The 26975-nt window shown below is 34.9% G+C and overlaps 1 protein-coding gene across 3 annotated transcripts in view; it reads left to right on the top strand.

Moving 5' to 3' along the window:
- The first annotated feature begins 14358 nt into the window (after positions 1–14358).
- Positions 14359–26975, top strand: part of LOC138696720 (ATP-binding cassette sub-family C member 4-like) — a 92767-nt gene continuing 80150 nt past the window's right edge. For all 3 annotated transcript variants that reach the window (XM_069822046.1, XM_069822048.1, XM_069822049.1), the window contains exon 1: positions 14359–14457. In XM_069822046.1, coding sequence (XP_069678147.1) covers positions 14384–14457 — 74 coding nt within the window. In that variant the 5' untranslated portion in view covers positions 14359–14383. The remainder of the gene's footprint in view (positions 14458–26975) is intronic.

The following is a 26975-nucleotide window of genomic DNA, read 5'->3' on the forward strand; positions in this document are numbered from 1 at the left end:
GTAAAGGCATGTTTTTCGTTATGGATCACGGATAAATAACTTTAGAGATGTTTGATACAAAAAGACAAAACAAAACATTATCATAGTTATCAAAACGTTCTGGTTCTATTATTCTATTATCTATTGTGTCATAAATAGAAAAAATTTAAAACAAATTTGCATTTCTAAGAAACATAAAGTGGCCCGGGTTCGATTCCCGGTCGAGGCAAGTTACCTGGTTGTAGTTTTTCCGGGGTTTCCCTCAACCCAACATGAGCAAATGCTGGGTAACTGTCGGTGACGGACCCCAGATTCATTTCACCGGCATTATCACCTTCATTTCACTCAGATGCTAAATAACCTGAGATGGTGATACAGCGTCGTAAAATAACCTACTAAAAATAAACATAAAAATGGCGTTAAATAAATCGTTAATGTTTTTTACTTGAGATTGTATACTTGATCTCAAACATACGAAAAGAAACCCTAGTCTTTTAATAAGGGCCTAGTAATTAAATAAAGATTTGCGAACGGATTATTATACACTGAAAGGTAGAGATGACATTTCAAATAGGCTACTTTAGAATCAAAATGTAGATAACTCCAATGTGGCTTGGTTTCAAATTAGGACAATTCCTTCAGTAGCCAATGAGAAGCCTACATTCGTACCACCTTTTCCCATCACGAATCGCGAATCCAATATGGCTGATTGTTTATACAGAGTGTTTAAAAAATAGAGGGCATAATTTCAGGTATGTATTCCCCATATCTAGGCAATACAAAAAGTTCATTAAAACATGTGTCGGGAAATGCTTGGTTTCCGAGTTATGGCCTTCAAAACAGTGATATTCACCGGAACATTTTTCTTCCCGCAGGTATTTGCCTTTACAGCAGATGTTCAAAATGTCCACCTCCTGCTTGAATACAGGCCTCACATCGATTCTCATGGCCCTGCGAACACGATCCCAAATTCCAGGAGTATTGCGTATTTCCTTACAACCTACACAATTCGATTCCGAAGGGATTTCATGTCAGGTACCGGAGACGAATACACCAAAATGGTCCCACAAGTAGACATCGATAGGGTTCAAATCAGGTGACCGTGAAGGCCAAGCAATTGGGCCACTTCTACCAATCCTTCGATCAGGGTATCTGCTGGTACAAACGACGAGCCAGCGCAGCATTGCCGTCCGCCTTACCGTACATGAAGTTCACTTCTGTCAGCTTCTGATTTGAGTACATATCACACAGTACAACGCCAAACACAACACTCAATGTACCCTTTTCCTCGGAATTAACTGTCAGAGTGTCTTCTGTTAATATCTGCTGTAAAGGCAACTATCTGCAGGTGGAAAAACGTTCCGGTGAATATCACTGTTGTGAAGGCCTTAACTCCGAAACCAAGCATTTCCGGATACATGTTGTAATAAACTTTTTGTATTGTCTACATATGGGGAATACATACCTGAAATTATGCCCTCTATTTTCGAAATACCCTGTGTAATCGGCTTGTGGATGAATAAGACGAACTGTTTTACGTAAATTTCCTTTGTAAAATTATGATACATCGTTATTTCAATAAGAATATGGAAGTGAATGTCAAAGAAGTTCCTCAAAAGGAAGCGAAGAAGCTTCGTTTGGTTTCAAAAACAGACAACTCCATTTTAAATATAGCTTCATTTGGTTTTAAAAACAGACAACTCCATTACTTAGGTTCAGAGATGGACAACTCCACTTTTTAAACTTAAATTGCGACCTGAATATTAATTTAAATCACATTTTGAGACTGAAAAAATGTTTCTATGACCCATGAGAATTAAAAAAAAAAATCTACGTATATATAACGGTGACACTGGTTTCCAAGGATTTAGTTTTTCGCCTCTCCTGTAAAAAAAAAAAAAAAAAAAAAGCAAAAATGGAGTTGTTCAACTTTGATACCAAGCTCCTCAAAATGATATTATCAAGGTTATTGTCTGGTGTGGTTTTACGTCACATTTCATAATAGGACCGTGTTTATATGAAGAAATTGAAAATGGACAAACAAAAACAGTGACGGTAACCTGACAGCGATATTTTCAAATGTTGCAAGACTTTGCAATACTAGTGTCATAGAATCATGAAATCGAAAGCATTGTTTTCATACAAGACGGCGCTCTACCTCATATACACAATAATGTAAAAACACTATTACGCAACACATTTGGTGATCGTGTAATTAATAGGAGTTTTCTGAACAGTTGGTTACCAGACATAAATCCTTTTTGATAATAATCTTAGTTGGAATTTTCAAGTTAAAGAAACGATAAAAAAAATCTGTTCCTCCATTCACTGTTTGAGTCGCTTGAGAAACTTCTTGCCCCAGCAACTAAAACTTACCCTAGTACAAACCTTAGTAATGCCGCACTTCGATTATTGTGACGTTTTGTTAAGTGACCTAAGTTCTGAATTGTCAGTCAAGTTACAGCGAGCTCAGAATATGTGCAACATCCGACGATATGATCACATATCACCGTCCTTCGCAAGTCTTTCGTGGCTCCGACTTAAAGAACGCAGAACTTTACACTCTTTATCTTTACTCTATCGAATTCTGCACACCTCAACACCAAATTACCTTTCGTCTCGTTTCTCTTATTTATACTCTAACCACGACGCAAATACCAGATCACTTATCTGTGGCACGCTAAGTATACCTCTTCATAGAACATCTTGTTATTCATCATCTTTTACAGTATCCACCTCGCGTCAATGGAATTCCTTGTCACAAAGTATTAGGGGCTGCAAGACAATAAACACCTTTAAAAACAGCTTAAAATATAACCTTATTAGCATTTCACTCCAATCTTACTGATTTAAACTATCACTGACTACATTGTTACTTCATTCTTTAGACATCATCCTGATAGTGCTGTATTTTCAAAATTGTCTCATAATAATCTCTTTCTATTATCTAATATTATTTGAAATATATTAACATTCTATGTATTTTAGCTTAATTCTGCTACACAGTTTATTTCAGTGTCTAATTAATAGTTCATAGTATTTTGTTGTTTAATTCGTATATAACTCTTGTACACATGTAACTCTCACTTAATCAAATTGTTGAATTTTTTGTAAGTTCATGCATATGTATATACACTTTTTGCTGGTTGAGTGGAAGAGAAGGCCTTACGGCCTTAACTCTGCCAGCTAAAATAAATTATTATTATTATTATTATTATTATTATTATTATTATTATAAATCCAGCTGACTACTAGTTAAGGGGTTAACTAAAAGAAAGGTATGTCTTAGTAGATCTACTACACGTGAGGAACTGAAGCAGTCAATATCGGATGTCATTAAAAGATCCCTAGAAATCTGCTTGCTAATGCAGTTTATAGCATAGAAGAAAGACTATTTTTATTGAACAACATGTGGTGGCCATATTTAATTTTTTCGCGTTTTAATAAAATCTCATTTCTTTACGAACAAATTGGTGTTTTTATTTTTGTGGAATCTAAAAATTTGACAAACGTATTACCATTTCAAAATGGGAACTTACTTTTTAATAACCTTATATACCGGTATCTATACTACTAATAAATCTGTAGCCGAAATTTTTCTGGTAATTTTCGATTTTCCAAAAATAATTGATCCTAACATATATAATTAACCGCCCTGAAACCGAAAATCGCTTTTTTGAAAATTTTGTTTGTATGTCTGTCTGTCTGTCTGTCTGTCTGGATGTTTGTTACCTTTTCACGCGATAATGGCTGAGCCGATTTATATGAAAATTGGAATATAAATTAAGTTCGTTGTAACTTAGAATTTAGGCTATATGGCATTCAAAATATTTTATTTAAAAGGGGGATTATAAGGGGGCTTGAATTAAATAAATCGAAATATCTCCCTTATTATTAATTTTCATGAAAAATGTTACATAACAAAAGTTTCTTTAAAAATAATTTCCGATAAGTTTTATTCTGTGCAAAAGTTTGATAGGACCGATATTTAATGAGATAAATGAGTTTCAAAATTACAATAACAAGGCCATCTAAGGCGGTGTAATGAAATAAAAAATAAATGACTTCGTCTATAAGGGGCCTTGGACAACAATAATCGAAAGCTATGAAACATAGCCTACAGAAAATGTTTGTGTGTTTGTATGAAGTAATGTCGGAAGCTAAATTAACCGATTTCTATAATTAATTATTAATTCACCACTGGAAAGTGTAGTTTCTCTAGGTGGACATAATGCTATAATGTTATTACAGTAACTTCTGAGTGAATCGAGGACAGGTAAGATTAAAATAGCTTCTTATGCACAGAAAAGTTGATAGGCTATTCTGTACATTCGTTTCCTGTATTTCCTAAAATAATTTTTATGACCGAATGAGTGCTCTCTGGACCAAAATGATCGCATTTTAATTATTTAAATACAATTTAAATTAAGTAACATAATAAACGATATATACTTCTACCAAACACGAATGTTCCCTGGATCAAATGTCCTATTTTAATTATGTAATTACTTTATATTTATTTATAACGGGTGCAGCGGAGCGCACGGATACAGCTAGTTCTCAATAACTGAGTGGTGTATACGACGTCTTGCATAATCACAAACCCTCTTTAGTTAACCAAAAGCTATTTTTTTACCAGCATAAAGCGTTCATATTTGACACAGGCAAAGGAACTGGAAGAAGCTGAACTTTACTAGGCCTACTACTGACAGTATACAAAGCCAGCTATAACGGCTGGGAGGATCATCGTACTAACCACACGATACTTTCATTCTGGTTGAATGATCGTCCACCTCTGCTTCGGCATGTGAACGTGCGGCCAGCGGCCGGCAGATCGGTCTGGCCCCTTCATGAGCTGTGGCGCCACTAATTGATTAGTTAATTAATATCCAGTTAATAGCTCAAATATTGAACTTTCATATTTTTGTTTGTTCTGGTCGATGACTCATTTTCTGCGGGGCATTTTTCATAATTTTCGTACGGCGTTACGAGAGGTTTTGCTTCTTATAACAAAAGAATTATACCGCCAACAAGTTATAGGCCTATTACTGACAGAAAGATGGCTGCTTGTCACTGAAAAATAATGGATTTTAATTCGAAGGATGATCTGCGTTTGTTATATAATTATCCTTTGTTAAATAAATATTAACCAACGTAATAGTGTCGGTATTAAGAGTAGGCCTTGTATTAAACATTAATTAGGGAAATGTACAATAAAACATTAGTTAGGGAAATGTATATTTAACATTGGTTAGGTAAGTGTATGCTCTATATTAAACATTAATTAGGAAAATGAATATTAAACATTCGTTAAGGAAATGTAGGCCTATATTAAATATTCGTTAGAGAAATATAGCCTATAATGAACAATTCTTCAACCTTTTAAGTACCTATAGGTATAAAATCGGTATATTTGTATAATAATTTGGCCCGTTATATTTTGCTTGAAACTCGAATTGCAAGTTCTTCAAAAATTTAATGTTTAACAGGAATGTTTCAGTAAATATATTATATATTGAAAATTTGTACACCTTTTACGCGAATTACATTGGCTAATATGAGAATTTTGCGTTTCTCAGGCCTATATCTATGACAGTTATCTTCTACATATATGTAAAAACAAACAGTTTTAACAATGCACAAATAAAGGGAAAAATTGAGATGTTGTCGGGTGAAGTTTTGTGTAGCTCAGTCGGTAGAGTGTTGGCACTCTCAGCCAAAGGTCCCAGGATCGATACCCGGCCCCGGAACAACTTTTACCTTGAAATTATTCAAGTCTGCTTCACAGAGAGCTTTACCTGAAAGCTAGATTTGCATAATATTTGCGTTACTGTAGGTGCATTAACAGAGAACCACAATTTCAAGTCACACAGAGTTTGTGTGCACTCGATTTGGGTGTCTGGCGTCTTGTCAGCCCACTCGAGCTATGGATATAAAGGGAAAAATTGAGATGCTGTCGGGTGAAGTTCCTCGGTAGGTCAGTCGGTAGAGCATTGGCGCTCTCAGCCAAAGGTTCCGGGATCAATACCCTTTCCCGGAACAGTTTTTCCCTTCAAATTCTTCAAGTCTGCTGTACAGGGAGCTTTACCTGAAAGCTAGATTTGCAGTTGTAACAAATAATTATAAAAATAGTGAGTTTTGATCACAATATTAACCTACTATCAGGGGAAAAAATATGTTGTTTCTCTCATCATTTCTCACATTCGACAAAAAATAACACATGCATTGAAAAATACAAAGCATTAACCTGGAAAACAATATATTATATTATATCATTCCTCTTATCGACTGTCCAATGGCTGCCTTTCGGTAGTGTAGTGATATGAGTGGGAACAATTTAACCAAACCAGTTTGAAGTACAGTAAAACCTTGAATTACAATCATAATTCGTTTCGAAAACGTGCTCTTAATCCAAAACACTCGCATATCGACTTTCTCCATAAAAAACAATATAAACTCAGATTAATTCGTTTCACAACCTCCTATTCATACAAAATACAGTATAATTCAGGTAAACTTCAATACAATAGTACATCACAAATTACTTTACTGTATTTTGTTTTGAGTGTCTTTCAACATTTAAAGAAAATATTTTCACTATCACTAACGGAATCACTTCTGACTGCTTGACTAACTGGAGTCTTTTGCTTTGACTAAGAACCTATCCAATGATACCTGCTTTTACTTCATTTTGAGGATTTTGAGGAAATGTGACATTTCGTTGTAGTTAAATAAATTTATCGCAAGCACTCTTGCCACTTTTTACACGCCTCTTTAATCTCACTTGAAGCTAGGAATTCGTCCGCTCTTTTCTCCTCTTCCTCCTCAGACAAGATCCCCTCCATTGCCTGTTCCTGTTGCTCGCGAGCAAAGCAAGTTACGTACAAATCGTTTTATAAACATCTGTTTCATAATAAAGGATTGAAAAACAGGTATTCATAAAACAACACATGGTTCAGGACCTGCAGATGCCGTAATGACGAAAATGTTTGTCCTTCACATATTTCTGTAATATTTTAAATCCTTGACTGAACTTAAGGGGAGAGGATGGTATTTTTTTAACTTTTTTTTTTCTAATTGGAGTAAAATATTAATCTTTTGTATGTGGAGAGCTCATAGCTGTAGTAACTCAACCAAATACAAATTAAAAAATATATATATATATTTGGGGGCCCAGCTTTGAAAAAAAAAATATACCCAATGCAGAATTTTACTAAAACCGATATATCTAAACCATTTTTAAAGATAGATTCAAACAGTTTTTTGCAATGTACTTGCAAAAGCATGCTCTACATACTTTCTGTGACAGAATTTTGATATTAGTCCCTACGTTTGTAAAATAAATAATTAAAATTTGATAACACTTTTTGATTTCCTTTTTTGCAAACAAACGGACATATTTTAAAAATGAAATAGATTAACAAAATTATGTTACAGGGAAACGTTTTCTAATAGTCTAAAGAATGTGTGTCCGAAATTTCATGCATGTATCTTTAATAGTTCGGAAATTATATCCATTTTTGTCTGGCAATGTAGCAAAAAAATGAAGTTACCAGAAATAACGATAAAAGGGAGCGTGTGATTAAAAAACCATAGCGCAGGAAGTTTAAAAATGGTGTCTCAACATCCGCTAGGGGCACAAATACCCACAAAATGTTATACAATGTACTCCACACATATCACAATGTATTTTAAAGGATTTTTTTTAATTTGATTTATCGGAAACAACGATCAAAGGGAGCGTGTGATTTAAAAATCCATAACGCAGGAAGTTTAAAAATGGCGTCTCAACATCCGCTAAGGGCACAACTACCAACAAAACGTTATGCAATGTATTCCACACATATCACAGAGTATTCTAGAGATTTTTTTTTTAATTTACTCATATTTCTCCAAAAAAATATCGTCCTCTCCCCTTAAAGTAAATTAAAAGTAAGATAAGTTATAGGCTGAATAATCTATTGAAAAATATTTGTAAGAATATTGTTGAATTGAGGAAAACTTCTCTCCACTTCACACGAAGGGATTAGACAGTATTTGAGTGACCCAATCTCTTCTGGGGACCAATCTGTAGGCAATGCGGTAGGGTAAACATTGGTAATTTCGTGATAATTTCATGAAAACTAATTTAAAATGCAAATGTGTAAATATATCCTTATTCCGATTTTTTCATCTAAAAGACGATAACGTGCTGTACAAATCTGGAGGCATACAAGATTGGATACGTTCTTGAATATGTGCCAAAAACCACTTTTACAACTTAAGCTGAAAGGTTGGTTATTTCGTGATAACCTTGGTAATTTCGTGATATTGCATTGATAATTTCGTGAGAGGTAGAAGAATTGTGGAAAAATTCATTAAAGTCAAATGAAATTCTCATTTATTGTTACAAGACTTCAAACATAGTAATTCCGTCTAATATTCAGAGCAAGAAAACATAGAAATACACATATCAACACATAATAAGAATGAAATAAAAGTAAAAATTGAGATTGAAAAGGGATCTTCTTTGCCCTGAAAGGGTGAACACTTTTATTACGGACTTTACTATAGCCTATATTACTAGGGTAACTCCAAAACTAATGCATAACGTTTGTTTAAAAATTATATTTTTATCCCACAGCTTTACTATTTTCATAGAATGTAAATACATCCTTAAGGAACAAAATATCACTTTTCCACATAATCCCTGTCCCTTTCAACTGCCTTACGTAACCTAGGAACGAGGGCCTGTAGACCAGCACGGTAAAAGTCTGGACCAACACGTCTGAGCCACTCTTTAGCAGCGTGCACAAGGGAGTCATCTTCTAACCTCGTTCCGCGAAGGGATCCTTCAGTTTACCAAAGAGATGGTAATCGCACGGTGCCAGTTCAGGACTGTAAGGCGGATGTTTCAGTGTTGTCTATCCGAATTTTCTGATCTGGTCTGTGGTCTTGTGACTGACATATGGCTGTGCGTTTTCGTGTAATAGCAGAACATCCTGCTTCTCCCGATGTCGTCAAACACGACTCAGTCGAACTTGAAGTTTATTGAGAGTTGCAACATACCCGTCAGAATTAATGGTGGTTCTGTGTGGCATGATGTCCACAAGCAAGAATCCTTCTGAATCGAAAAACACAGTAGCCATAACGTTTCCTGCCGAAGGTGTACTTTTGAATTTCTATTTCTTTGGTGAATTTGCATGATGCCACTCCATTGTCTGCCTCTGTCTCCGGTCCAAAATGGTGGAGCGATATTCCATCTTCTGTCATAATTCTTGCAAGTCATCTAGCACTTATCATTGACACTTAGCATGATAACAAATCAAACAGAAGGTACACTGAACCTATTGCATCTCCGTTTTATTTTTTGTCATCACATCTTGTCTTCAGATTTCTAAAATTCCTATAGTAATACATTTTATACTATTTTAAAAATTGTAACACTTAATGCTCAACAAAATTTCGCCTCAAGCATCTAAGATTTCTATCAGTAAAGCTAAGCCTATGTGGCGACTACAGATGTATCTAAAATTCCAAAAACATTTCCTAAAATTTCATGAAGATACAATAAATATTTATACCAAATATCATATGCTTACCTTTAGTAATAAGCCTGTGATGTAATTACAAACATCCACAAAATTTGTGTGCCTGAGAAGTCGACGCAAACTTGCTCTCTCCAGACATAAAGGCTCACTGAAGCAACTACAATAGTCACACAAAGCTTAGCTGTATGTTTCTGGAAACTGGACAACATATGCAATCCCTTGGCGGAAATTTGGATCTCGTAACACCATTGGTTAGTTCACAAAAGAGCAAAGAAAAAGTATCACGAAATAACCACTCCCACGAAATTACCAATGTTTACGATATTGTAAGTGTCGCTTCCAGTTTGTGCTACTTACCACCAGCAGCATTTTCTACCAATCAAACTTTTCTTCATTATGCTTGAATACTTGCCTTGGCTGTCAGTCCTTCTCCAAAACTGCCTAGTAGGCTACTTCTTGAAGTATAGTTTCCACTTCCTCCATGACTTGCACTGAATTGTGGAGTGGAATACTCCTCGCTTCTAGCTTTATTACATTAGCAGGCAGCTTACCAAAGTTAGCCTTCATAAAAGCAAGATCAGGCTTCTTCAACTTTGAGTTCACCAAGACAGCGTTTGCCTCTGCTACGCTTACTGCTATGCTTACCTAATCAAGATGACAAATTATCAAACACAACGAAATAAAATATGAAATAATCGACGCCACTATTTAAGCCTTGGTTTTTCTGAACCGACGCATGCGACGTGCGAGGTGCGAGGCCCTTCTCGCACAAATCCGGACTATGCAAGAGATAGTGAGTGGATTCTATAGCTGCGAGATGCGAGGTCTGCGCACCTCGTAGCCATAGAAACCACTCACTATCTCTCATGTAGTCCGGATTTGTGCGAGGCATGCCTCGCACCCCGCACGTCGCATGCGTCGGTTCAGAAAAACCAAGGCTTTACAGCACATACAACATCACGTAAAACAACTGTATCCAACTCCAAAGTCACTCACAAAATGAACATAAATGCAACATAGAAATAAGCACCAAGCTCTCGAAATGCAATTTTATTATTGGTTGATTTTAAATTATTTGGTTTCTCTGCACTTTGATGGCATTAAACCTTACAAAAATAGAATAATCGATAATTCTCCGAGTTCTGGTGACAGTAAAAGATAGGCGTAATGAGTGTAGAATTTTCAATATTTCTGCTTTCTGATGACTAAAACGAAACAAATAGAAGATTTAGGCAACTTTTGGGCATTTATAAGTAAAATAGGCATTTACTAGAAAAATAAACATTATAGGCATTATAAAATTCGCGTATAATATTCCAAGTACCACAAAATGTGTAATTAACATAACAGCCTACATTTTCAGCTTAAGGATTAAAATAGGCAAATAAGTAGAAATCTGCAGCTTAATCATAACATATATCAAATCATATGTCATATATCATAATTATACTCTCAGGACTCAGGAGGATATGTATGAATTTTACTGATAACATTATCCATGTTCAATTTTTGAAGAATATATTATTTATTTCGTGCGTGGTCTATGGAGAATGTACTGATAACGTTCTTAACAATGTCATTTCTGCTGCTTCATATCTCCTTAATTGAATTGATAAAAAAAAGTCCATATAAAAGTTTTGGCATTGCTAATGTTTTGTAAAAATGTTAAAACTGTTGGTGGTAGCACTAATAATGGTCTATACCGCACAATACCGCGAACTAGTAGCCTGGGTCAAAACTAATCACCCTGATAAGGTGTGATTACACGAAGGCCATTTCAACTGCTATCAATTTATTTCAAACCTTAGCGAATTTCAAGCGTCACGCAAAATAAAGTATGAAAATGTGTTGAGCCGTCTGTTGTAATTTAATTTCTTGCTTGGATTTATTCATATGAAGATCGATAACATTATAAATGAAAAAGCTCACGAGTTTATTCTTATTCCAAATAAGAATTTATCTGGAACCAATTGTCGAAATATATTTAATTGTTCTTTCGCCCACATATTATTTCTTTTCATACGAATTATATGGAAAATACAGGCTAAAACAATACTTGGATTTCGATATTACCACCGAAAAAATGGTGGGAGTAGAACGTTTTTCTCTGCCTGAATGTTTGATAGAAATTAGTATCTTCGAGGAAGTCTATCTGTGTATAGCTTACATAAACTGTAATAATTTTTAGTAAAAAATTAAGTGGCTTAACTTGCAATTGAAAAAAAAAAACAGAATAGCGATTTAGTTAAACATATGCTAACAAGAGAATCGTCTCAGGTCGTGTAGCTTGAATTTAATGAAAATTCATATTTAAGCTAATTTTAGTTCGTTAAGGAACGTGGTGGTAGTCATTTGTTTCGCTTTTTACTCGTTTACGAAATATAGGCTAATGATTTGAAAATCGATACTACTTATGCCGTTTCTTACGCTCACTCGGTTCCTCATGTAGTAGTTCCACGACACCGTATCACAGCTCCCGCATTAATGCTCTAGTCTATTTTCTTTTTCTCTTAACTCATAATAATAGAGTACTTTTACTGAATACAGATTCAATTTGAATTTAGAATATGTATTTTGTGACTCACCTTGAATATGATAGTGGGATTCGAAATGAAGTGGGCGGAACAAAGAGCCATTGAACAGTACAAACATTTTATATAGGCTGATTTTTCACACTCTTCTGTAACACACACACAGTTTTCAACACGCAACATTGTTGCAAGGACGTTATCAAACTTTGTCACATATTTCTCCGGCACATATCCACACCTCTGCCACGAGTATATTAGCATGTCTTTGAGGACAGGTGAATGAAACTGTTGCTACACAACAGAATGAAATATAATTATGAAGCCCCTATCGTGCAATGTATCTAGAATGTTTTCACAGATAATTTTATGTCTGAAATACTCTTCTAGCCTTCGAATTACAATTTTATATTTGTATTAAAAAATATAAATCCAAGGGTAGCAAAAATTTTGTACGATTTGAACCCGGGTTTTCAGCTCTACGTGCTGATGCTTTATCCACTAAGCCACACCGGATACCACCCCGGCGTCGGACAGAATCGTCTCAGATTAAGCTCCAACTCTTGGGTTCCCTCTAGTGGCCGCCTTCTGCACTACGGCATAGATGTCTATGAACGTAGGACCGAAGTCCACACATGTGCTGAGGTGCACTCGTTATGAGTGACTAGTTGGCCGGTCGTAACATCCGGGAGAATTACATCTCTTAACCAACTTCTTACGCAAATTTTTTGTCACTTTACCGGAACTACTTGCAATCGATCACGACATTACGTGGCTTATGATTGTCTACATGTTTTATTTTAGGTTCAAATTCCCCTTTCGATTCTTGAAAGCATGGTATGTACGATCGTGTTCCTAGACTTCCAACTGTATACCTATGTATTTGGACGGTGTACGAATGAGTGAAAGATGTCATGGATTGATAAAAATCGTAAAATAACCTACTAAAAATACGGCAATAGTCTATCCTCTATTTTAAGTGTGCGTCACTTAAAAATGACATCATATCAAAATCGAAATGTTATAGTGCCGGAGTAAAGATGGTCCTAATAGACGCATTTAATTTTGTGACTGAAGTTACAGCAAATTAATGGCAACTGGATATTTGCATCCAGGGCGAAGTTTACTGATGAAGCGATATTTTATGTTAATGGAGAAGTAAACCGACGAAATACAGGTGGGGCATGAGAACCAAGTGTTTCTTAAATGGCTTGTACTCCGTCATTATGAAAGGGAGAGACGTGCGGCATGTGATATTCCATTCCGTGGCTCATAGCATTTCACCTGCAGTCGGCATCATGGAGCAGTGGACGCTAGTTTGCGTATGATTGTTTTGTTAGAAATGGCGAGTCGGTGAGCTCGATACGGCATGAGTTTTGCTACAAATTCAGTATTAATCGCAATGATTCTGTTCCCGTGCGTGACACAATCTTATGTTGGGTTAAAAAATCTTAAAAAAAAAATAGGCGCAATACTGAAGAATAAATAGCCCGGCCTCCAACACAGAGTGCGTACTCCAGAAAATTTTCAGTCAGATAAGCGATACTGCGCAGCCCAGGCCGCTCAGCAATCGTACGGTAAGACGGATTTTGCATGACGATTTACATTTACACCCATAGCCTACAAGACAGGAGGTTTCAGCAAGCTGAGGCCACGGCGCATATCTCCAGAGCGTCAATGGCAGCTCTTTGCCTCCTGTTTTCCAATCGTCTCATTTCGAGATTTGGTGATGTTCCATGGCTCCCTCGGTCCCCTGACCTGTCCACGTGATTTTTTTCTGTGTGAGTACCTAAAGGCACGTGTTTACGAGGATAAGCCCCGAATATTAGATGAATTAAAGGACACAGTACGTCAACACATCACCCAAATCAACAAAAATCCCCTGGAAAGAATAGAGGTCAATTTTCGTCAGCACCTTAAACAATGCGTCAACACAGACTGACATCACATGCCAGATGTAATTTTCCGTTCATAATTGAAATGGTATGTTCTCACAAACGTTGTTCTACGAATAAAATGTGTTGAAAACAAAAACTAACTGTTTTATGATTATTTTAAAAACACTTGATTCCTGTGCCCCACCCTGTACTTTTATGAATTTATTTGATATTCTTTTTATTACACTACTTATATTTGGAAATGTATTTTATTTTATGCAACAAATCATTTCTGTTTTAATGCATAATTATTTATGATACGTTAATTTGACCTCAAAAAAGTCTCAAGGAACGGATCAAGTAGGCCTAATCTATAAACGAAAGTTTACAATACTCTAACGGTATTCGACCTTGAATGTAGATATGATTCGTGAGCCAACTCGCTGTGTCGGCAGAAGTCGACATTAGCATGGACTCCTCGACCAGGCACGCTAGGAATAACCCCAGAGCTGAAGCTGGCCCATTCTCCGTGCTATTCTTTTGGTAAGTCACAAATAAGTGCATATCTCGTAGAATCAAGTGGCGGTTGTATATTTTTCGTGATTTGGTAAACGCGCAATTATCTGAACCTAGTAACAATATTCATGCCTTTTAAAACAATACAGTGAATAATATTTGACTTCTGTTATAACAGTGAGAGATCTCATGTGGAAGAAAGTGAAATTATTGTCCTTCGTATCACAACATGAAGGGTTCTTCGATGTCATTGTGGGCGGTCATTAATTGAGCTGTTGAAAGCAGAAGTGGTATAAGTCAAAAATGGGTAATGAGGGTTAAAGTAAACATTCTGAAAATACAGTGCAAAGTAGCAATTAATATTCAATTTATTTAAACTATTAGTAGTCAGTGGATAGCACGAAGGTCATATTAATTGTTGCTGTGCGCTGTATTTTACAGAATTTTTACTTTAAACCTCATTACCCAATTTTGACTTACACCACTTCTGCTCTGAACGGCTCAATTGTCAGTTAATTTAATGGTGAGAACCTGAGATTTACACAGTGGCTGAATCATGGTGTTGCTTTCGTTGCTTGGACATTTTTGTTAGTCGATATTTGAGGAATAAATGATAATAAATTAATTTCTAACCCTATTCATGCCCCTAATCATGAATTGGATAAATTTAAATTTTTTAAATGGGAACAGGCTCACTTTTATCCATCAGTCTACATTATTTGGAAGAGAAATGTCAATTACGTAGATTCACTATAAACAGTTGGAATACTGTTCAAAGATATCTACCACTTGTATTGCGTTTATTACATTATTTTTGTTAAAACGTGATGAGTTAGGCCTAATGGTGCCTAAACAATGTGATGTACAACAATTTTACTGTGTTAGGATTATCACAAATAAGTGCCGGTTTTCTTTCAAATCTGCAAAAACATCTTGCAACTATGGCGATCTCATATTAATCTGGTTTCTAATCGCCTCGCCTGTATTACCAATTGTAACTACCAATTGACTATTACTGTGGCTTCCTTCTAATTGTCTATACGAACAATTGAAGCTAAAAACTATTAATGTACGGCAACTTCCTTCTAGTTGTCTCTATTATTAATCGATCAAATGTCCAGGCGTACCGTCGAAATACCTAAGAATTACATAAGACTTTCCTTTGACAAACCATAGAGTGCATGTAATATTAGAATTGCCAGTCTAAGAGAGATGAAATGCGTATTTTAATAATAGTAGTAATAATAATAATAATAATAATAATAATAATAATAATAATAATCGTTATTAGAGATAGGAACCGATTTGAGTCTGGGAATTATTCTAGAAAGAAAAATCAAATATTTAGGTAATATTCTGTGTAGGAATGATTCGGCAGTTATGAAAACATGTATCTTTTGCATGAAAGCCGCTAATTGGAAATCGAATTGGCTGAAAGAGCTGGAAAGTGAAATAAACAGATTAGGTCTAAATTGGCTATGGAGAGAACTAGGGTCTATAAACACGAAAACTATTGGAAGAATAGTAAAAGGTAGGGCAAACGAAATTTCAAGACAAGATATTTTTAGTAATATGAAAGACCTAGGATCACTAATATACTACAGGGAGGTGAAACAGTTTTGGGAACAGGAAGAATATGTTAGACTAAATTGAAGGGAAGAGAGAACGGGAATGGCATGGTGGAGATTAGGTATCTGGAGACTCAAGAATAGGAGAGGGAACGTAGAGAAGGATAAATGTCCTTTGTGTGGACTAGCTGAAGACGCAATGCATATTGCGTTAAAGTGTCAGGCAACGAATGGTTTGAGAAATAGTTGGGTGGATAAAAAATTTATACGAATAAACGCTATAGTAGCTTATAAAAATGAATGGTCACCTAAACGCAAGCAATCTACATAAATTAGGAAAATTTCTGTTTAGAGTTAAAATTAGATGGGAAGAGAAAGTCAAAGCTCTAACGGAGATGGAATTATAAATGTTGAGTAGTTACACGATAAGAAACTACGAAGAATAGTCAATGAAGTAATAGAATAATTCTTAAGAGAGTAGGAGTTTTAAATAAAAGCGGTAGACTTATTAGTTGATTATTATTATTATTGCTTTTATCATTATTAGTATTATTTTTATTATTAGGAGTATTATTATTGTAAACAGAGGAAACTTATAAGTTCAAATGTATTCATTTTCTGTTATATTTGTATAGGGAGTGATGGCGGATTAAGAACTGGAATACATCTAATCAGCCATGACGTGAACAATGATTGATGAAATAAATAAATAAATAAATAAATAATAATAATAATAATAATAATAATAATAATAATAATAATAATAATAATAATAATAATAAAAATAGCGATATAACGAAAACCTATATTAATAAAAGGAATTCATACCATCACTTCTAAATCCAGGAGAATATCGTGTCAATGCGGGGAGCGGAAGTCGTGGTATAATTGAGGCTCACTAGTACATTATGCAAAAAGGTTTGCAAGTCTGTAATGTAACCAAAAACTGATAACTAACGGACAGCAGTGACCTGCTTACGATACGGCTGTAGCCTTGGAAATTTAATAGAAACTACACTAATAATCTGAATTTGTTATGTTTTCTGCAATAACGATTCAAACAGTCAAGGCACTTGCCTGTCGATCCAGAGTTGCGACCGGGTTCGATTTCCGGTTAGGCTGATTACCTGATTGAGGTTTTCCCCAACCATAATGCGAATGTAAGGTAATCTATGGCGAATCCTCGCCTCATCTCGCGAAATATCATCTCGCTATCACCAATCCCATCGACGCTAAATAACCTTGTAGTTGATACAGCGTCGTTAAATAAACAACTGAGAAAAAATAAATAAACGTGATTTCCTTGTAGTTGCCTACATGAACAATTGAACAGTCCACTGCAAGAATGATGGATGTCATTTGGAATACATTTTGCAGGAGAAGCAATTGAAAGTTTGAAATGCTTAGCGCTCAAAGCTTAACTGTGATTTTCCGATCATTACTGGACAATGACTATCAGTGTTAATGCCGTATAACTCTCTATGTACATTCTATATGTCTTAAGCTATGCATTGACAGTCATGGTTCATTTTCGACAAGAAAGTGACATCCATCATTCTTGCAGTGGACTCTTCAATTGAAACTAAAGATTAATAATATTTTACTTTCTTTATTTTCCTGCATGAACAACTGAAACTAGAGATTATTAATGTGGCTTCTATATTGTATGTATGAAGAATTGAAACTAAAGGCAATTAATGTGATTTCTATTGTATGTATGAAGAATTGAAACGAAAGGCAATTAATGTGATATGTATGAAGAATTGAAACTAAAGGCAATTAATGTGATTTCTATTATATGTATGAAGAATTGAAACTAAAGGAAATTAATGTGATATGTATGAAGAATTGAAACTAAAGGCAATTAATGTGATTTCTATTGTACATATGAAGAATTGAAACTAAAGGCAATTAATGTGATTTCTATTGTATGTATGAAGAATTGAAACTAAAGGAAATTAATGTGATTTCTATTGTATGTATGAAGAATTAAAACTAAAGGCAAATAATGTGATATGTATGAAGAATTGAAACTAAAGGCAATTAATGTGATTTCTATTGTATGTATGAAGAATTGAAATTAAAGGCAATTAATGTGATTTCTATTGTATGTATGAAGAATTGAAACTAAAGGCAAATAATGAGATTCTATTTATGTATGAAGAATTGAAACTAAAGACTATTAAAGTGACTTTCTTCTATTGCCCGTACAAACAATTGAAACTTAGAGTGCTATGCATAGACATTTCGCTAGCCCGCGCTACGAGCGTGCTAAACTGGGCAGGGCATAGTTGCGCCCCAAGGTCAGATAAAATGCAGCAGATAAAAAAGGGTCCCTGTTTTGTGGGCATAGTTGCGCCCCGTTCCCATCAGGTAGAGAAGAGGGCATGGCATAGTTGCGCCCCGAAGAAATCAGGTAGCAGAAGGGACATGGCATTGTTGCGCCCCGATGAAATAGGTAGAGAAAAAGACATTACGGAAACTCGAGCCTCGTAATTAACCAATTTTATTGATTTCTTATTCGATTTAATATTTATTATTGATACAGTAAAAATGAACACCATGAAGTTGGCAGTACATTATTAACTGTTTTTGTACTGTTTATGCAGTGATTATCAATAGCCTACAGTTAAAATGAACACCATAAAGTTGGCAGTATTTTATTAACTGACATATTCAAATGAGTGAGCCGTTGGCATTTTATTAGTGATTTTCACACCGTGTGTGGCGTATAGTGAGAATAATTTAAAATGAATGTTAAGTTTAGTGAAAAGGGTAAAGAGTTAATAATTCACAATGGTTCTAAGTTTCATTATTCGAAACCTTGTACCGCAAGTTAAGATATCGATGTACAAACAAAAATGCAGTTCATTTATTGTGTGATCGATAAAAAAAGTGTTATTTTAAATAGCAAAAATGATCACATGCTAGGCCTTCCTGATTTCAATGCAGTTATCACTGTAATATTTTAAAGTAATTTGTTTATATTATGACAATCACTTTCGTGTGTACTATACCCATCGGGGCGCAACTAGTCATGTTCATTCTGCTACCTGATTTCTTCTGGGCGCAACTATGCCACGTCCCTTCTGCTACTTGATTTCTTCGGGGCGCAATTATGCCATGTCTCTTCTGCTACCTGATTTCTTCGGGGCGCAATTATGCCATGCCTAGGCCTCTCAATTGACCGCGGGGTGCAACTATGCCATACCGGCTAAACTAGCCCCGGCTATCGACTGATTACTTGTACAGGATTCATATCATATCATATTGCTAACACTGGTTTATGAATACGGAAAACGTTAGTTCGCTGATCATCCACCGGAAGCCCGCGCTAAGAATGTCTATGAATATGGCCCTAAGTCTCTAGTTTCAGTTGTTTGTACGGGCAATACAATGTGATTTACTTTTCTTCTAGTATTCTGTCTGCAGAACTGAAACTAGAGACTGTTAATGTGACCTCCTTCTGCTTTTCTATAAGAACTTTGAGACCTCCTTCTATTTCTTAGATGAACAATTCAAACTAGAGACTACTGATAAGTCATGAACGTATAAGTTAGCCGGATTAAGTTATATATAGTTTGTTCAGGCATTTAAGTAAACTGTCTATCGAACTGTCTAGATCTGATCAGTTCTTGGTGAACAGAAACCAGTTTCAAAACATATTTACAGTAATTGTTGAAATGTGTTGTTGTCATATACCATTCAGTACTGAATGTGTCCTTATCTGAAGATACGTCATTACCAAAGTAATTCTCTATGTCAGTAATTTTCAACTGCAGGCTCTGTGATGTCACACGTCTCTGCTCTCGAGCTCCTTGAAGGGGAAGCATAGATAAAAGAGTAAAGTAGGAGTGGCAGTGGAAAGGATGGAGATGTTTAAATAGCGGAGACATATTATCCTCCCTCACGTCCTCTACCAGCTCTGCTCCGGGAGGGGAAACGTGATCCGATGTCACAAGTTGGCCAGTTGGAAATAACTGATGTCATAAACACTGGCCTATTAAAGGTATCCACAATTGTTTCAGTATCATTATTTTCCTCCTACTCTTAACCCTCTTAGTGCCGACCCCCTTTGCGTAGAATTGGGGCGCGATAAAGATTTCGATTTGTTTCAAAGTAACCTTCAACATTCATAAACTTATTTTCGTTTGATCCATCCGTGTACAGCCACGAACAAAAAAGTTTTTCGCCAGCTAACTTTGTGTTAAAGTCAGAGAAATAATTTCAGAAAATCTCTGATATAAGAATTTATAATTTACCTAATAGGCCTATTCATTTCGTTGTGTTTCCGATAAGTTACTCTATCTACGTATATTTTTTATTTACACTTACGTGTTTACTTATTAGAGTGCAAGAACTTATCAACTATCATTACATAATTCACAATACAATGATGAACGTGTTCGCCTTTTATATCATCTTCAGATCGTAATTTAACCTGCCGAGTCTTAAGAATATAGTATACTATACTATACTTCATACATGATTATGATACAGACTAAGATGTATGTGCAGAGACCCGAAGTTTAGTATTTGTGCCAAAAACATAGCCTGCAAAATTTTTTCAGCATTTTTCTCATGTCTGTAACTTTTTTGAAGTGTAGAATTATATTGCACTTTAAAGATAAAATAACAAATCTCTCAGGACTCGGGACGATAAGATAATTTTTTAAGTATGTTGTTACACAATTAAATGAAATTTTTAATTACATTATTATCACATTGCCAACTACTATTTTTGTACACCATACCTTTTTTACGTTACAAAATTGAATATACAGATTAAAATTTCTCGTAAAACAGTTAATGTAAACATCGATGGCCCTTTTTACATGAATTTGATTACATATCAGCGGTCTTGTCAACTCTATTTATATAATAAATTACACTTATCAACAAGAATTTTGATCCGACTTAAAACAATGTGTCCCTTATGGTTTGGTGTGCGCTGAATCCGAAAATGTATCTTTTTTCTTCGTGTCACGTAAGATTTTTAAGATATAGTATGATTTCATTTTTCGATAAGCGCTCCCCCTGGAAACATCTGACACGGGTTAGGGGTTGTAAAGTGAAACAAAAGCTAATGCATTTTATCAGTTCATGATTTATTTCCGATTTCTTATGGTTGTTGGCATGTTCTTTTATACTTCTAATAAATAAACAGATATTGGTCCCTTCTATTCAGTAAATTTCATGACAGTTGAAAGTGAGGTCTACCCAATCAACAAACAAGAGTGTGGTTTTCAGTACTTAAAAGAAAAATGTACCACTTTGAGTGAAAGCAAATTAAAAGAGGGCATTTTCATTGGTCTACAAATTCACAAAGTTATGGCTGACTCTTTGTTTGTGGAAAAAAAACTTTCCGTTAAATATCCTTGGAAATTCTAGGCAGACAACTACATACAACTTGTGGAAAGCATTTAAGTGCATATGAGAAAATGTGGTGTAATATGTCTCTCAAAATAAACTTTTTTACATACTCATTTGGATTTATTTCCTCCTACCTTGGAGCTGTAAGCGACAAGCATGGGGAAAGATTTCATCAAGAAATATCTGAAATGGAAAGGCTATATAAAGGCAGATCATCATCCAGTATGCTTGCAGACTATTGTTGGTTCTTTGTAAAAAATTGTCCTTGGTCTAGTTATAAACAGAAGTCATTCAGAAATTTTTTTAAAATGGTAAGTTCAAATTCCGAGATTTTTTTCATACGCATGAAATATTTTTATTGCTTTGTGTTCTAAACTATTTAACATCATTTTTGTAACCAGTATACATTTTTCAAATATTATGAGGCATTTTGAAACCCTAGTCCGTTGCAATTTTATCAGTAGCAGTGAAAAATAAAAAGGAGTAGTTTCTTTTCATAAAAATTCACTTCACTTTCCCCAGAAAATGGTATGATGGGACAATTTGGATTTTAAATTCAGATTTAGGGCACATATCGACCCTCACAAGTATTAACATTGTAACTCACTTTCTTCAATTTTTCAGGAGAAGCAAATGAAGTTTCAAAATTATCGTGTAAATCAGTGTATACAGATATGTAGAGTAACAATAAGACTTTGCATACGACTGGGGAGGTTTAGAGCTACAATGATAATACTGGAAGAAAAAGAAATAATAATTTGAGACCATATTAACTAGGGTAACTCAAAACCTTAAAAAATTGAGTTACAATGTTAGTATTTGGGATGGTCGACATATTAGTAATATTCACCTATTTTTATTTCGGAGCAAGAGAAAAAGTAAAAATTTGTTGTTCAGTGTTATTAAATTTTCTTTGATTATGATATGTACATTATTATTTTAAACGTAGCTGGTATATATTAAAATACAAAATTTTGGTACAGTCCGGTCAGGTTTAAGGACAATATTCTCGTATTTTAATTCTTATAATTGTATGCTGTTTCTCTGACTGGACTGTAACATGTAGCCTATGCTGTCTGTGGCTATATCCTGTAAATTATATTCAATTTTTAATGCGAAAAAGAAAAGGCCATAGTGTACACAAATAGTAGTTAGCAATGTGGTAATAATGTAATTAATTTGTGCTTGAGATATTTTAAAAATTCATTTGTGAAACAACATTTTAAATGTTATCTTATGTTACGACCTGAAGATGCCATGTAAGGCGAAATCGTTCGTAATTGCAATGAGAATTGTGTAATGATATTTGATAAGTTATTGGACTACACTAAATATACACATAAATAAAAATAAAAATATATAACTTGTAAAAAAAGTAATTGATTAACTAGCGGACTTACTCGTGTTAATTATGTAAGTCTGTGCGGCTTACAACTGTTTCGGTGCTTCATTACACTATCCTCAGAGCCTACTAGATCTCGGCGTCATCTCGAACTTCTCTCCCTGTTTTGTGGGTGCGTTTTATTGTTTAAAAGTAGCGTCAAATAGTGTGTGTGTGTACTGAAATTGATCTGTGTGTTGAGAATTTGATCGGGGTGTGTTTTAGTGTGTTTGTATATTTCGTATTGTTCTAGTGGGTTTGGGTTTTTGGTTCTTGGGATCAATTTCAGTACACACACACTATTTGACTCCACTTTTCAACACTTTTCAACAATCAAACGCACCCACACAACAGGCAGAGAAGTTCGAGATGACGCCGAGATCTAGTAGGCTCTGAGGATGTGTGATGAAGCACCGAAACAGCTGTAAGCCGCACAGACTTACATAATTAACACGAGTAAGTCCGTTAGTTAATCAATTACTTATATTCAAGCGTCAAAAGTAGTGTACGCAAGATTCAAAATGGATTGTAAAAAAATATTTGATAATGATGATGTGGGTCTTATCCCTGGACATCACATAAGTTGAAGAAACTTACAGACGTCGTGTTTTTGCTATTAATTTGCCATTTAAAGCCTTATAAATATTAAGCAGTAAAAATAGATGGCGGAACTCAAAATTTTATGTTTTATGCAAATATGAAGCCACATAATACTCATGTAAGGTAAAATATTTATGTCATCATGTATGGTGAAAAATTCTCTGCAAGATTATGTATTTTCTATTCTAAATTTACGACATTTCTGTGGCATCGTGCACGAAAAACTGAACTATTATTAATGTAATGCTAAACTTTTCATATTTCATCCCTAAATTTATGTGTGTTGTATACAAAGTTACAGTAGAATATAGAGATGTCAGCATGCTGTAGGCACATTTAAAATAACAAACCTCCGTATATTAAATACTTAATTTTCTAAGAATGAGTTAAGTGAAGGATATGGGATCCATGCATGGTGCTACAGATTTAATATGGCCTTATTTGGTAACAGCGTGAGAAAAAAAAGGACAGTATGATTGACGAGGACATGTGCTGAAAAGAGAAGGAAGTTCTCTAGTTACTTGCACACTTTGTTTTAATATTAGGACTCTGTATAGTGAAAAAAATCGCAGCAGCAAGTTTTATTTCGGAACTCTCTTGTTTCAATAAGTTCAAAAATTTCACTCACCAATAATTTCCATTTTCCCCTGCTTTCTCTCATTTCGCCAACATTTCATCTCTCCAAAAATTATGACTGAAAATGGCGTAGACTAATAGAGCTATCCCATTATTTGTTATGTAGACCAAAACGTTATCGGGAGGTTAAGGCTGTCACCTTTCCACAAAATCTATATTAGTAGCAATAAGAATTCCAGTACTGCGTACTTTCCGGATTTATCCCTAAAAACTCTCTGATACTAATTTGTGTTAGAGGCTGAAGCGATCCCAGGGGCATATTACAACCAGAGCCCTGTTTTATAAAAGCCAATAGTCTTGTAATATTAGTGTTTCATTTGTTATCGACTCTAGTTTTACAAGATTGTGTTTCATAAAACTACTGCTGTACGTTACAAGTAACAAGTTGTATCAGTTCACGTTACAAGTATTTTTAGGCCAGTACACAAGAGTCTTGTTTCATAAATAACTACTGCTTGTAAGAAGCAATGATATTAGAGGAAGAGTACTTGTCTTAAGTTCGGTGTCTCAATAGATTCAAATTTCCTTTAAGTCTTCTGAATGTGGTCTAGTGATTTAACAACAACAACAATAATAATAATAATAATAATAATAATAATAATAATAATAATTTATTTATTTATTTAATCTGGCAGAGCTAAGGCCAGTAGGCCTTCTCTTCCGCCCAGCCAGACTAATTCTAATTGAATACAATTGCTTACATAGTTATTACATTAATATCTAGACCATAAGACAACATGAAAGTAAATAATGAAAGTTGGATAAGTAATGTTAGTGTGACAATAATAAACATTGGTAAGAAATAGTTATAATAATAATAATAATAATAATAATAATAATAATAATAATAATAATAATAATATAATACTAATAATATAATAAAATAATTTAGATATTTATCTGTGATATATATAACCATTAAACATTGAGAAACCTGAAACAGCTATTATTGTTAACAAGAATTGTTAGAAAAATATTTCGTTAGCCTATTCTTAAATTGGTTTGATGTCTGACAGTCCCTGACATTACTCGGTACGGAATTCCAAAGTCGAGGAACAGCCACAGTGAAAGAAGATGAATATGAGGATGTTCGGTGGGAGGGAATGGATAATATTGAGGAGTGTTGTGATCGTGTGTCTAGGTTATGATGTGTGGATAAATTTTGAAAACGAGACGCAAGATAGACAGGAGTGGAGAAATGCAATATGTGAAAGAGAAGGGAAAGACAGTGGATTTTCCTACGATCTTCTAGACGGAGCCAGGACAACATTTTGAGGGATGGTGTTACGTGATCAGCCCGGCGAATATTGCAGACGAAACGGACGCACATATTATGAACACGTTGTAGTCTCTGCGCCGAAGTAACGCTTAGGTCAGTAAGCAGAATATCACAGTAATCGAAGTGGGGCATCACGAGTGTTTGCACTAACATTTTTTTCATGGAAAAGGGTAGAAAATTCTTCAATCGCCTAAACGAGTGGATTAATGAGAATACTTTTTTGCAGGTTTCTGCAACTTGAATGTTCCAATTTAAACTTTTATCCATATAAATACCTACATTCTTTACTGATTCACTGAATGGAATTTCGGTGCCGTATATTTTAACCAGGGACAAATTTGGTATGGTAATAGTGCTTAACAAACGTGAATGGCCACAATGATTGACTGTGATTTTTCTGGATTTAGTTTAAGTCGGAGTTTCCGTGTCCATGTCCAGATTGAGTCCAGATCGTCATTAATTTTAGTTATTGCATCATTTATTTCGTCAGTGTGGAATTTTATGTATATTTGAACGTCGTCTGCATAGAGATGGTGTCGGCAGTACTTTAGAGATTCTGATATGTCGTTTAGAAAGCGATGATAAATTTGATGTTATTCAAGTGCATGGATGGACAACTCGTGCTCACAAAGTGCTTAAAAATCTTGAGAGAGAGAAAGACAGACGGAGCCAGCTGCAGCAGTTACAAGTTGTTTGTACCCATAGTTCGCTGCAAAACAGTTCACTGCCACAGTGCGCTCTGGCGGCTCATGCAGGTGGTCGTGATATCTACTCCATGATTTGAAGTTCAGAATGACGCCTGGTACAATAATTATAGTAATTTTAGACAGACTGTACCTAAGCACACATAACAAAATTATATTATTTCTTAGCTTTGTAAGTTAGTTTAGTACATGAAACAGAAACTGAATACAACCTTTTCAAGATACAACAAACATAGCTGCAACACTTACTTATTATTACAGTATTTGTTAATATTTTTTATTATATGTCTTATTTTAAACATAGAACGCGAGAATTTACAAGTAATTATACATTAAAGAGTATTCCTCTGTTCTCAGAAAGATAATAGTCTGTATTCACAAGCAATCACAAATTCAAGGAAGTAATTTTTACATGTCACGGCAAATGAAATAAACTTACTTCTGAGCTCTTTCTGTACATTGAGAGCTCTTACACTTCTTTCTTGTATTAAACTCTGCCTCAGGCAGATATAGTATATATGAAAGCAAAGAGTATATTTGGAAATTCTGACTTAGGCAGCGTTACGAACAGTTCGATTCCTGATTTCGCTGGAATCTGAATGGTGTGCTGTTCTGTAGATTTATCAATTCAAGTTATAAACTTCTTTCAGGATTTTCTATCGGCTGTAAGCCAAAAGGATTTCAGAAAAATCTCGATTCCTTGTCAATTGTCACTGTTTCTCCAAACTTACCAGTGAATTCTCCTGTAGGTCTTGAAATAGGGTCTTACATTTGATAAGAAGATTTTCTTATCGCTCTTCAAGATATTGAAAGAAAGTGAAGTTGTCTATGTTCTACATGATACTTCCATATTTAAAATTTGTCCATAAATGTTCTTAGCTAGTCGATAATAATGTCGTGCAATTCTGTAACTCGCACGTATAACGTGCAAACGATATTTGATATCAGTCTCACCTTGTTGATATTCCATTATTACCTTTAGCTGTTCTAAAGCAAATCTACAC

The sequence above is a fragment of the Periplaneta americana genome, chromosome 3, assembly GCF_040183065.1.
Source record: "Periplaneta americana isolate PAMFEO1 chromosome 3, P.americana_PAMFEO1_priV1, whole genome shotgun sequence".
Classification (NCBI taxonomy): Eukaryota; Metazoa; Arthropoda; class Insecta; order Blattodea; family Blattidae; genus Periplaneta; species Periplaneta americana.